This window comes from Sapajus apella, unplaced genomic scaffold, assembly GCF_009761245.1.
Source record: "Sapajus apella isolate SASKATOON/1434 unplaced genomic scaffold, GSC_monkey_1.0 scaffold42, whole genome shotgun sequence".
NCBI classification, from domain to species: Eukaryota; Metazoa; Chordata; class Mammalia; order Primates; family Cebidae; genus Sapajus; species Sapajus apella.
In genome coordinates this window covers 12,564,415-12,578,427 of record NW_022436982.1, presented here as the reverse complement: position 1 = coordinate 12,578,427, position 14,013 = coordinate 12,564,415, and the positions used below count along the sequence as shown (strand labels likewise).

Genomic DNA, 14,013 nt, shown 5'->3' with positions numbered 1-14,013 from the left:
TGACCTACAAAGGGAAGCCCATCAGACTAATAGTGAACCTCTCAGCAGAAACCCTGTAAGCCAGAGAAGAGTGGGACCAATATTCAACATTCCTAAAGAAAAGAATTTCCAACCCAGAATTTCCTATCTGGCCAAACTAAGCTTCATAAGTAAAGAAGTAAAATCCTTTTCAGACAAATGCTAAGGGAATTTACAACCACTGGACCTGTGTTAGAAGAGCTTCTGAAGGAAACGCTAACTGTTGAAAGGAAAAACCAGTACCAGCCACTACAGAAACACACTGAAGTAAAAAGACCAAGGACACTATGAAGAAACTGCATCAAATAGTCTGCAGAATAACCAGCTAGCATCATGATGATAGGATCAAATTCATACATAAAAAATATTGTCCTTAAATGTAAATGGGCTAGATGCCCCAATTAAAAGACACAGAGGGGCAAATTGGATGGAGTCAAGACCTATCAATGTGCTACATTCCAGAGACCATCTCACCTGCAGAGACACACATAGGCTTAAAATAAAGGGATGGAGAAAAATTTACCAAGCAAATGGAAAGCAGAAGAAAGCAAAGATTGCAATCCTCGTTTCTGACAAAACAGACTTTAAATCAACAAAGATTAAAAAAAAAAAGACAAAGAAGGACATTACGTAATGGTAAAGGGATCAACTCAACAAGACCAAGGTGGCTCATACCTGTAATTCCAGTACTTTGGGAGGCTGAGGCAGGTGGATCGTGAGGTCAGGAGTTCGAGACCAGCTGGACCAACATGGTAAAACCCCATCACTACTAAAAATACAAAAATTAGCCAGGCGTGGTGGTGCGCAGCTGTAATCCCGCTACTCAGGAGGCTGAGGCAGGAGAATTACCTGAACCTGGGAGGCAGAGGTTGCAGTGAGCCGAGATCACACCACTGCACTCAGCCTGAGCAACAGAGTGAGACGCCATAAAAAAAAAATTATAAATATATATGCATCCAATACATGAGCACCAAGATTCATAAAACTAGTTTTTAGAGACCTACAAGGAGACTTAGACTCCCACACAGTAACGGTGAGAGATTTTAATAGCCCACTGTCAATATTAGATAGATCATTGAGATAGACAATTAACAAGGATATTCAGGACTTGAACTCAGGTTCAAGTTGTGGATCAACTTGAACATGATAGATATCTACATAACTCTCCACACCAAAACAACAGAATATACATTCTTCTCAGTACCACATAGCACTGCCTCTAAAGTTGACCACATAATTGGAAGCAAAACACTCCTCAGCAAATGCAAAAGAACTGAAATCGGAATAGTCTCTCAGACTACAGTGCAATTACATTAGAAATCAAGATTAAGAAACTAACTCAATACCACACAATTACATGGAAATTGAACAACCTCCTCCTGAAAGAGTCCTGGTTAAATAAATAATTAAATGCAGAAGTCAAGAAGTTCTTTGAAACCAATACAAACAATGTAATCTTCTGATGGAAGCAAAATCATCGTAAAATCCCCTGTAGCCAGCTTAGATGTTTAAAGCATAAAAAGTATTCAACAATTTAATAAGTTGAATTCAACATAGATATAATCCTATTTGTCAAAATAAAATTTGTTTTGCTCTTCAACGTAAAAATTTTTAAAAGGATAATTTACCTGACCTCTGCCCACACTCACACACACTGAACATAAATTTTTGCTGTTATCATCTGGAAGCTATGAAAATATTGACATGTTAGTACCAGATTAAAAAAAGAGGAGGTCACTGCTGACAACATAGTTCAATTACAGCAACACTCTGTGGTCTTGGGCATTTGATTGCTTGAAGGACAAAAGCAATAACCTTCCAATAAAGATGTGCCAAAGTTTCTAAAATATGGTGAGCTGACTCCTGACAGCACATTTAGAGTGAGTCAGGGAGGGTTAAATTGGAAGATTGGTGGCTGTGTGCAAATTAAGCCAGAGGGTCAGATTAAAGATGTTGTCTCTAACTTGAGATGTGAGGAAGTGCTGGGGAAAGGATAAAAATGTTGTGGTTCTAGGAATTAGGATTGCTATACCCACATGTGACTTTACAACATGAGATTTTTAAGCCAATGGTTTTGACAACAATCTGAAGACTCAATAACAAAATATTGGCTGGACAAGATGATTCATGTCTGTAATTTCAGCACTTTGGGAAACCAAAGCAGAAGGAACATTTGAGGTCAAGATTTCAAAACCATCCTGGGCACCATAGCAAGACCCTATCTCTGCAATAAAATAAAATAGTAGCTGGACATGGTGGCTGTAGCTGTAGTCCTAGCTGCTTGTGAGGCTGAGGCAAGAGGAACCCTTGAGCCTAGGAGTTGGAGGCTACAATGAGCTATGATCACCCCAATGCACTCCAGCCTTGGTGACAGAGACCACTTCTCTAAAAAACAAAGAAACTGTGTATAGAGACTATTATAGAGACTTTTAAACCCCAAGTATCCTTCCCACATGGCAAAAACTACCTTTTAAGGAATATGACCCAAACCAATTTTTTTCTGTAAATGTTTCTGGTGCTCATGTCAAGTGGTTGAATGAAATCAAAGCTGCTGTGACAACAGTTGGGGGCAAAAATGAATGCTGCATATACAAAGAAATCTAGACTGTCAAATGCATAGGATTCTAAGCTAAATGATAAGATGATCCAGTAACATTATTTTTGAGAAGTAGAAATGCATGGTAAATACAAAGATTAAGGGGTCATTCTAGCTAGAATTCATTATAAACTACACTTAGCTAATGCTGTAGTTCATGGAATCTGCTATACTTCCCAGTGGTGTAAGCTCTGAAGCTCAGAGGAATTCTTCAAATGCAGAAGCACTCATGTAGAGTTGGCTGTGTTATTAGCAGGATAAGGGTGGAGAGGACAGCACTTGTACACAGGTCTAGTACTCAATAATTCATTTAATAAATTTTTTTTTGTCTGTGATATCTTGGGACCTAGATTATGTACCTACAAAAGGTAAGGCTTTTTAAAATACTTAACATTCATGGGTTTTAAGTAAAATATAAACAAACCTGAAATCCCTATGTGAACCCCTTGTGAGAATCATAATGGATTTTAAAACTTTGAGAAACATACTTTTTATCCAATGAATCATCATGTCCAAAATTAGAGCATTAACAACAGACTCAGAACAGCCAAAGCCATATTTAGCAAACAGAACAAAACAGAAAATCACATTACCTGATTTCAAATTATACTACAGAGCTATTGTAACCAAAACAGCATAGTACCAGAATAAAAACAGAAACATAGAACAATGGAACATGAGAGAACCAAGAAATAAATCCGTATGTCTACAGTGAACTCATTTTCAGCAAAGGTGCCAAGAATATATATTGGAGAAAAGACAGTCTCTTCAATAAATGGCGCTGGGAAAACTGGATATCCATATGCAGAAGAATGAACCTGGACCCCTCTCACCATATACAAAATCAAAACAGACTTAAATATAAGACCTCAAACTATGAAACTGCTAAAAGAAAACACGGGGAAACTCTCTAGGAGAAGGGGTCCCCAACCCCCGGGAGGCCACACAGCAGGAGATGAATGGTGGGTGAGCAAGCATTACCCCCTGAACTTTGCAGTGGCATGAGAGTCTCATAAGGGTGCAAACCCTATTGTGTACTGTGCATGCGAGAGATCTAGGTTGTGCACTCCTATTGAACAGTTGCATTCCAAAACCATCCCCCACCACCCTGTCTATGGGAAAATTGTCCCAGGTAAGAACTGAGTGATCTACTGCCCATGAAGGTGGTGCAGAATCTGAGAAGGAAGAGGCCATGGGTTCACCTTCCTCTTTTTGTCCTATCCACCCTCACCCTCCACCATGCTCAACAACCCTTGTGACTGCTCCATAGCTCTGAAATGCTGGACTGGGGCTCCAGACAAAAGTATATTCTCTGTGCCCAATTGCTGATACAGCAGCATGCTTGAGATGATGAAGAAGTGTAGTTGTTTTCTTCTGCATGTAAGTGAGGCCTGGAGCATTAGTTCTCTTTTCTTTTTTACATGGAATTGCTATCTTCTTTCTGTCACATTCCTAAATTCAGTGGAATCCATAACTACCACTGTTTGTAGAAAGCAGAGACATCAATTAGGCAAGGCAAAGAAAAGGGCCCTATTAACACTTTCCATTATTCTGAATTAATTATTGGAACAGAAATATATCAGAAGTGAGAGTACTGGGAAAAGATGAGAACATCATTATTAGTCTTAGAGAACAGGCAAGGCAGGTCAGGGGACAGAGTGGGGCCTAGGGCTTCTAACCAAAGGTCACAAATAATTTATCTGAGTGTGAGAGAGGTCTTCAGAGTAAAATCCCAAACACTGTGATTCAGGGTCATGAATTGGCTGATGAAGGGAGTTCAGCACACTTGAACAGGACAGGCCTTCAATGTCTTTTCATCAGCCACCTTCCCATCCCATCTTAGGTGACCCTGGGGACAAGCTTCTCTCTTGTGTAGCACCAACATGGAAAGCAATGATGAGCTCCTGAAAAACTTTGATCTATATACACGTAGATAGGTAAATATAGATATAGTTAGGTAAATACAGATATCAGGTTAATGATAGCTATTTAGGTAGATTATACACACACACACACACACACGCACACACACACACACACACACACATTTGTATAGGCTTGGATCCCACCAGTATTTGGAAATCTTAAGATATCCCAGGAATTTTTTTCTAGCACAATTGTTTTTTAAAAAGAAACTCATTTTTTGAAAGCATAACACACAGAATGAAAGCATACATGTCTTACACACACAGTGACATGGTTCCTCACACACTGAATATATTGTAAAAGTAGCAGCATGCCAAAAACAGTCTGCACAGGACTTAGAAGCCTTTCTCGTGCTCTGTGCCAGTCAGTACCTAAGACCAACTCTTCTCCTTCTTCCCTGAGGGTAGACACTCTCGCTTCTAACAGCAGTGATTATTTTTGCTAGATACAGTTTCATCCATTTTGTATGTATTTATTAATTTGATTGTTACAATAATCCTATGAGAGCAATACTATTATTGTTTCCATATTCCAGATGAGGAAACTAGGAAGCATAATGTTTATGGTACTTGACATGGTCATATTGCTATTAAATAGCAGAGCTGGAATCCAACCCAGAAACTCTGGCTCTAGAGTCACACCCTTTAGGCACTAAATTGTGCTGTCTAAAATATCATTGCAAGCTCGAACAACAGTCTGAATCAATACAATTAGATGTGTTTAGAGAAATAACCACTAACCACCACATAGCACTTTGTAGGTTCTTCACACTTACCCTTTGACTTCCTCTTACATGCAGCTCAGACCCTGTGAGCTGGCATGAATCTTTGAGCAAAAAAGACTTGCCCAAAGGCCACAACTAAAAAGGAGAAGATTTGAGCTGAGAACAAATTGGGGTGTATTATTTTCTTCACCATTTCACAAAGGACAGGAGAAAACAGACCAAGAGGATTTCATAAGTAATCCTGTTCTCCAGTGAAGCCAGCTAGGCACTCTATACAAGGTTGGTGCTTAACTTCCAAGAAGTCATAGTCAGGCCCTGTCTCTTGATGGAAGATATATATGTTACTCAACCCCTCAGAATCTTTGGGGTACCTGAGTTCTTGACTGTACTTATGCAGGTGACAGGTCTATCTGTGACCCAGACAGATGCTGTAGGAAGATAAGAGGATGATTAAGGAAATGAGTCAAGCACAGAGTGAGTAGGGCAGAGGCTGTGAGTTTGGGTCTCTAACAGGGTGACTTGTGGGCACCTGACCTATCCTCGTAGCCCACAACCTTGGGGAAGAGAAACATGATATCCACTGAGTGTTGTAGGGTATGAAGTTTTCCATCAGTACACCTAGACTCAAATCCTAGCTCTGCCAATCACTTGTGCACTCTACATGGGTCATCTCTCCTCTCAGCATCCTGCTTTCTTCAGCGATAAAGTAAGTTTGAGAGTATTACTGTTCACACTGTAACAAGTGGATTAAATCATGTAACATATTATTTATTTTATAGATGACACATATGTATTTTATAGATGGCACATAATCAATAGTTTTTTTCTTTATTTCCTGTTCTTTCTTGACACTGATCATAGAAATGAAAAACAATGTTTTCTTTTAAATGCCTTCTTAGTATTGAGTGCTCTCATCAATTCTGAATTCATGACAAACAACAAAGTGTAATTTAGATACATTAAACACAGAAGAGAACACTAGACATACAGGCAGAACCAGCTATTAATCCTATCTCTGTCCTTCACCATTCACTAAACAGATGTCCTAAAGACATCACTTATCAATTCTCATTCACAGATCACACCTAATATCACCTCTGCTAAGAGAGAAATTTGTAAAATGCTTCCAAAGTATGAGTGGGTTTTATGACTAGGTAGTAGGGAATAGAAAACCAGTGAATCAATAAACTCACAATGTGGTGGTTTGCAGACATTCTCTGCGTAGCAACTGAATATAATTCCTAGGAGTATCCCCATCTGGTCAGAGACAGCTTTTACTGCAATGGCCATCCTTGTCTAGCATTAGTTAGGCTTCAGTACTTTTGCAGAACTAGCATCCTTAGTGTACAAAGAATGTGATGAATGAGCTCTCTAGGCAGTCATCTACACTCTCTCTGAAGAGCATTTGGATTTTATTTATCCACATTAATAAAGACAGCCCATTTGCTTGACAGAAACAAGTAGGATTTCAAACTTGTTTTCCTTAAATTTTACATGGTCTCCATTGTCTGGCAATAGGATAAATATAAAGGAAAATAACAGTTATGTGTAAACAAAATTGACAGTCGCATCATAGGGAATATAGCTAACATCTGCATAAAAGGTTTATATATACTTTTAAGAGGGAGATATAAAAGCATAATTCATAAGAACAAAAAAAACTATAATTAATGCCATTAAATAAAACCTAAATAGAATTACGAACAGCAAGCAAAGAAAATGGAAAAACATTGTAGTCCACTAGTGCTCAAAAACTATTAAAGAATTATTCTTGAAATTTCCGTTTATTAAGTAAGCAGTTAGACAATTTAGTCTATTAAATAAAAGAAAATATTAATTTTATATGCTTTTAGATTTCTGACTGAATATACATATCACACTTATCTTCAGTATGAAGGGTGACTATTTTTCAGTTTCCTCTGGAGAACTCCAAGAATTCTGCTTTTCAGATTATGATTTGTTAGAGATAGAGAAGAGGGTATTCCCTTTTCTGTTTTCTCTTTTTCTTTCTGTCCTTTTTTCCTTTTCTTTTTCCCTTTTTTTTTTTTTTTTTTTTTTTTTTTTTGAGGCGAAGTCTTGCTCGTTGCCCAGGCCGGAGTGCAGTGGCATCATGTCAGCTCATTGCAACCTCTACCTCCAGGGTTCAAGCTGTTTGCCTGTCTCAGCCTCCCGAATAGCTGGCATTATAGGCAGCCAACACTATGCCTGGCCAATTTTTGTATTTTTAGTAGAAATGGGGTTTCACCATGTTGGCCAGGCTGGTTTTGAGCTCCTGAACTCAAGTGATTCATCCACCTTGGCTTCCAAAGTGGCGAGATGACAGGCATGAGCTACTGCACTCAGTTCCTTTTCCGACATATATGTATTAACTAAGAAAATAATAACCATATGTTTATAAAATAATAAGCATGTATGTACATATGTATGTACACATATACACATATAGGTACATAGGGGTGTGTGTGTGTGTGTGTGTGTGTGTGTGTGTGTGTGTGTATCTATATATCTATATCACAGTATGTAGTCTGAGGGATACTTTAAGAGACTCTTCTGCAATTTGAGGTTCTTCCTTGCTGTTACTTCATGAATTCACACAGACTTCCTGTTAAAACATCTTAATGAAAATATGGTGCTGATTACAAAAATGCATCTCAAAATAGAGCAAAATTGTTACTTGAATGATTAAACCTTACTAGCCCTCAGGTAACAATACTATTCTTTCATACTCTAGCTCTTTCGCTCTTGTTTGATACCAAGGCCCAGTTTTTACTATTAAGTGGAAGAACTGTCAAAATCATAATTCAAAATGCCAATGATAATATTCTTTTATTTGTTAGTGTCTGAAGTCTAATTTGCCAGGAGCTCTTGACCAGCAAGAGGATTCCAACCTGAGTGGGGGGTGCGCAAGAAGAAAAGGGGACAGACAAGCGGGGTCAGGAGGATTGAGGAGTCAGTGCTCCAACAACAACTTTATTTCTAAGAGGTTTGGAATATATACATTTTCCAGACTCTTATTTACGTCATAGCAAGAAGAAAAACAGGTAGATAAATCACATACCATTCACAATATAGATGACCATATATTGTGATGATAAAGGGTAATGATTATTTTTGGTACTCTCATACATGTTTACATAAAAACATTGTTCCTCATGACTGCACGTCCATCTGGTTATCTATTAACTAGATTCTCCTTTGTATTCCCGATCCTTTCATCTCAAGTTCCTTCTTCCTGGGGACTCTGCATCCAGGCTCAAACCACCCTTATTGTGAGACTCACTTTGCAAGATTTCACACGGGAGGGCTCCCAACACTAATTATAGGAATAATCTGTGAAATAAGATTGTATAGTTAATAGTTGTTTAATGGACAGGAACTTCTTCCGAATTCTATTAATTTCCAATTGAGATTGATCGGTCTGCCTGTCCCCTGGAGTCCCATATATAGTATGTGAAGAGGGTAATCCTAGAGGCTAGTCTGAACGGTAGGCTATAGGCAGGGAGTACATCTCTCTCTCTACCCCTATAACTGTCAATCCCAAGGAGTTCATGCCCTGACTGAAGCCAGAAACTGATTCTCTTTGTAACAGACCAAGGATAAGGAACAGGCTTATGACAGCATTTGCATTTCTTTTTGCCAAGAAGTATGTATTTTGCAGCATAAAGAGAAATACCCAGAAGTGATAGGGTTTCTGCATAGACCAGAAATTGGCCCTTTAGTTTTGCTGGCTGTCCTTGTCACCTTTGGCTACTAGGACTATCTTCCCCTGAGAGGTTTTCTGGAGACTACACATAAAGTGGATTCTGCTTTCTCTTTCCTTTTCACCAAGCTACTATTACATCATACTCAACAGAAATTCAGGAAAGCTTCTCTTGCAGATAGTTCTGCAAAACCTAGAAATTTTATTTCACTTCTGTTTAGCACTTGTGGTATTCTGATTTTAAGGGAAACCATCAAGCTGAAACCACAACAGAACAGAAAACAGCTCTGTGTGAATGGGCAGGAAGGTGAAGGGAGTAAAGCCAGGGAGAGAATGTGTCAGGTGCCATAATCAGTCAAGAAACACCACGTGTTTTCTGCACCTCAATCGGCATGGTTATTCTCCTGTCTCATATTTATACAAGCCGCCATTTCCTGACTGAATATAAATAGGACACTTTGAATTGAGGAGTGACGTTTTTTCAAGCTCTCTAAAGTTGATGACAGAATCTGTTTTTGTTTTTTTGTTGTTGTTGTTTGTTTTTTTTTAGGGTGCTTCCTTTGGAGGTCAATTCCTGAAAAGTATGACACCACAGATTGTAAAAATTTTATAGAAAGACAAATAGTATTCTCGTCTACAGCTATATGAAGAAAGGGAGGAAAATACTTATCATCTTTTAACTCCTTGAATTAGGCGCAATCTCAGCTTTCAGCAACCTCAATCTCCTGGGTTTGAGCAATTTTCCTGCTTCGGCTTCCCAAGTAGCTGGAATTATGGGTGTTCATCACCACACCCAGCTAATATTTGTATTTTGAGTAGAGACAGGGTTTCACCATGTTGGCCGGGCAACGTGGTGGAAGATACTGTGGTAGGTGTTTTTTTTTTTTTTGGGGGGCGGGGGAAGGAGTTTCGCTCTTGTTACCCAGGCTGGAGTGCAATGGCGCGATCTCGGCTCACTGCAACTTTCGCCTCCTGGGTTCAGGCAATTCTCCTGCCTCAGCCTCCTAAGTAGCTGGGATTACAGGCACGCACCACCATGCCCAGCTAATTTTTTGTATTTTTAGTAGAGACGGGGTTTCACCGTGTTGACCAGGATGGTCTCGATCTCTTGACCTCGTGATCCACCCACCTCGGCCTCCCAAAGTGCTGGGATTACAGGCGTGAGCCACCGCGCCCGGCCTGTGGTAGGTGTTTTAAACTGCATGTTTACTATCACAACTATATACATTTTTTTGAATTCATTTTATTTATGAGAAAACTGAGGCTCAAAGAGATTAAATGAGTTTCTTCATACCACACATACATGCAAGCCAAATAAAATTACAATGTCATATTCTTCGTAATGTAATGCAAATTATGGGTGATTTTGTCAGTTTTGTATTCTGGATTTCAGTTATAATGGTTAAATCTTTTTTTTACTTCTGAATTCTACACAACTCTTTCTTGCTCTCTGAATTTCCGTGTTTCATGCTGTATTTTCAGCTGGTTTTAACCATTTTTTTTTCTTAAGTATTTAGGCAGAGAACCTCTGATCCAATTTTCACTATTAATCTGTGAAGGAAGTTTGTCATTCTTTATGTCAATGATAATTTAGTTAATTTGGATTGACACAAGATTGTAAAATTCATAACATCAGGAAATGTTACCAAGAATGAATATAAAAGATTTCTTACCATAACCAGCTCTGCCAGAAAATGGAATGTGTTAAAAGTTGCAGTAAAATTGTAATAAACCAGTGTGACAATTATGCAAGTTAAGTAACTTAATTAATAAAGCCAGTAGTTGCAGTAATCATTATATTATCAGTATTAATTAAATATTGTGATGAAGAATTGAATTAGTTATCTATTCTCACCTAGAGAATTATGGCAGCTTACTGATATTCAAAGTAGTATTTTATTTAAAAATGATTATTATGGTAATTAAATGTTATAATTTAAAATAAATATACTAAACCTATTAACATGGTTTACCAGTTATATGAAATCTATCCAGAAAAAATATACTGCAAAAAAGAAAAAACTGTGTACGAAAACAAAAATCCACATTATTTTCTAATTCCATTCTACTTCATCTTCACTTCAGAGTCACTAACTTCTTTTATCTGGCTCCACTTCAGTTTGACTTCTACTTATCATTTCCACCAAACCAGTTCTCTCACTAAGATCACCAATGCCATTTATTTCCTAATTATTGGGCAGTTTTAATCCCTACCTTTAGTAAATCCACTGAGTCTTCTTCCCAGCACATTTATCTTCTTAAATACTTTTTTATCACACTATCAGTCCATTCTTACACTGCTACAAAGAAATACCTGAGACTGGGTAATGTATAAGAAAAGAGATTTAATTGCCAAGTAGTTCTGCAGGCTGTACAAGAAGCATGGCAGCATCTGCTTCTGGGGAGGCTTCAGGGAGCTTTTACTCTTGGCGGAAGGCAAAGCCAGAGCAAAAGGAATGGTAGGGGGAGGTGCCACACACTTTTAAACAACTAGATCTCATGAGAGCTCACTATCCCCATGGCAGGACCAAGGGGGATGTTGTTAAACCATGAGAAACAGCTATGACCTTATCACCTCCCACCAGGCCCTACCTCCAACATTGGGGATTGCAATTCCACATGAGATTTGGGCAGGGACACAGATCCAAACCATATTAATCACCATTCTTTCTTTTTGTCCATCTAATGTAAGGGACCCCACCTCTGTTTCCTTTGTGGTTCTTCTCTTTCCTCCGTTTAAAGGTGGAAGGTTCTCAGAATCATGCTTAAGTTCTTTTTTCTCTACACTCTATCTACACTTGAGCACTTCCATTTCTGGGATTTTGCTTGCCACATATGAACCCCCAGCAATTGCATTCCTTGTAAGTTGCAAACTCATGTATCCAACTGGCAATAGACTTTTCTACTAGATGTTTACCAGTCAACTTGTAGAGGATATTTGTGTTTATTTTTATTTCCTCACATGTCTCAGATTAACTGCTGCTGAAAGAAATCATTGGTTGTTTCTTTTTCTCTTTATATTATTTAGGATAACTGATATTAAGTATGATTAGTATTTTTAGTTTTATTTTATACAAAAATCAAATATGCAAGAGAATAGGAAGTGGATTATTATGTTCATCTTTATATCTTGAGTACAGAATACAGTCTGGTTTAGTGAAAGGTCATTTGTACTTACATCTTGCATATAATAATGATGAATAGATAAGTTATACCCTTTATTCTCTAATCAGGTTGCACAGTAAGGCAGGAATTTCATATTAAAGAATCAACACATACAAGAAATTCCTATAGTAAAAGTTTAATGAACAACACAAATAATTAATTGAGTAAATATAAGGAACAAGTTTCATTACACTAAACACAGTGTAAAGGTGCACATGACATTATATGAACAAAAATAATTTAAATCTTATAAATAGTTAAATAGATATTTAAATAGATAAATCAGTTTATCAGCATGGTCATAGTTATAGTAGAAGTGAGAGTCTTTGAAATGGCAGAATTCATGAAAGTGTGAGCTGGTATATGAGTCAATTAGAGTTGTTTTCATGATGGACCAGGTGTTAATCCTTTCTCCTTAATCTTTCTTGTAAGTTTTTTAATAAAGAGAAGGATCTCATGATTTCTACTCTGACAACCTCCCAGGCACATGAGCTGTATTTCTTCTCTGTTAGATAGAGAGTGATTCTTCGGAAGTATTTCTTCACAGCCAAGATGGAGTCCATGTTCATCAGGGGAGTTTCTCCCACCCTCTCCTCCTCCATCACACAGGCTTCCAAGTCATTTAGCTGCTGGTAGAGCTCAGTGCAGAATTCATCTAGGAGGTCCTTATCCCAAGCAGCAGATGAGTCTTCTGTGGTAAAGAGGTTGAAGGTCTGCTGGATCATCTCATGGAGGACAAAGATGGCTGGTGCTTTCTGAATCTGGTTGCCAGCAAACTCCTCCTGGGGAAATCCAAAGTCATGTCTGTCCTTCCAACAGGAAAAAGGAAAGATTCTCATCATTTGTGCCAGGAGCATCATGGTCCTCCTGTTATCCAGGCTATGGGTCTGAGGAAGATCACAGGTCAGAGAGCAGCTTATCTTGCAGCTGAGAACCACCAGGGCCATCAGTGAAGGAAAGGGCAAGGCCATAGTAGATATTGCAGATGCTTCTGGGCTTGCTGAGATGGATGAATCTGAACCTTGGGCTCTATGTTCTCTGAAGGTCTTGCTTTGTCCAAATGCCTTAAATAGGGAACATGCCATTTTCCATTTTCTGTTGCCTCTGGGCCACTTTCCACTTCTGTTTTTTTCTTTCCTTTTCGCTCTTTACATGAGTTTAGAGCAGTGTTTCTCAACTGTTTTGTTTTTCAATATTGTCTCTCCCATCTTGTTCCCAGGGACTTTTTAGATACTTTTTTCTTAATTTAACCCACTATGAAAATTTAATAACACAGATATAATATGTATCTATTTGTGTACTATATGTATATATCTATACTCAAAAAGCACAACATTTAATTTTTTTATTCAATACAGGGTTAAAAATAACCAAGTGAAAATTTTAAGCTAAAAGTTAAATTTAAAATCTATTCAAATTCAACTTAACTTTATAACTAAATTTGCTTATGGACTTCAATGTAATTTACTGATATAAATTGTAATATATGAAATTACATAAGCAAATTAAAAAATTATAAACATTATCTAATGTTTATAAACTTTATATCTCTAAGTAGTGAATACTTAAAAATTATTTAAACCAATAAAGACTTAAAATTTTAAAATATTTTTATCATTTATTTGTATTATACTTAACTTTTAATTTTGTTGCATGTGAGGTAATTTTTAACTTCACTAGCTGCTAGATATTCACCTATATATTGTCAAGATGTTTTCTTTAATACTTGACCTAATTATTTATGTGTTGAATAATCTTAGTAGAATTTTGCTGCAATCCCAGCAGCTTGGTAGGCGGAAGCAGGAGAATTGCTTAAATCCAGGAGGCAGAGGGTGATTGCACCACTGCGCTCCAGCCTGGGCAACAAATGCGAAACTTAGTCTC

At 37.8% G+C, this 14,013-nt stretch overlaps 1 protein-coding gene across 1 annotated transcript; it reads right to left on the bottom strand.

Annotated features, from left to right (window-relative positions):
- Positions 1-12,297: 12,297 nt before the first annotated feature.
- LOC116566082 (interferon alpha-1/13-like) lies at positions 12,298-13,163 on the bottom strand. The gene has a single exon (XM_032300065.1). It carries the CDS (start codon positions 13,098-13,100, stop codon positions 12,531-12,533), a length of 570 nt encoding a protein of 189 aa, XP_032155956.1. The 5' UTR covers positions 13,101-13,163; the 3' UTR covers positions 12,298-12,530.
- Positions 13,164-14,013: the final 850 nt, after the last annotated feature.

Bases quoted from the DNA above. Each gene is read 5' to 3' on its own strand.
- LOC116566082 (XM_032300065.1), bottom strand. From the start codon at position 13,100: ATGGCCTTGCCCTTTCCTTCACTGATGGCCCTGGTGGTTCTCAGCTGC.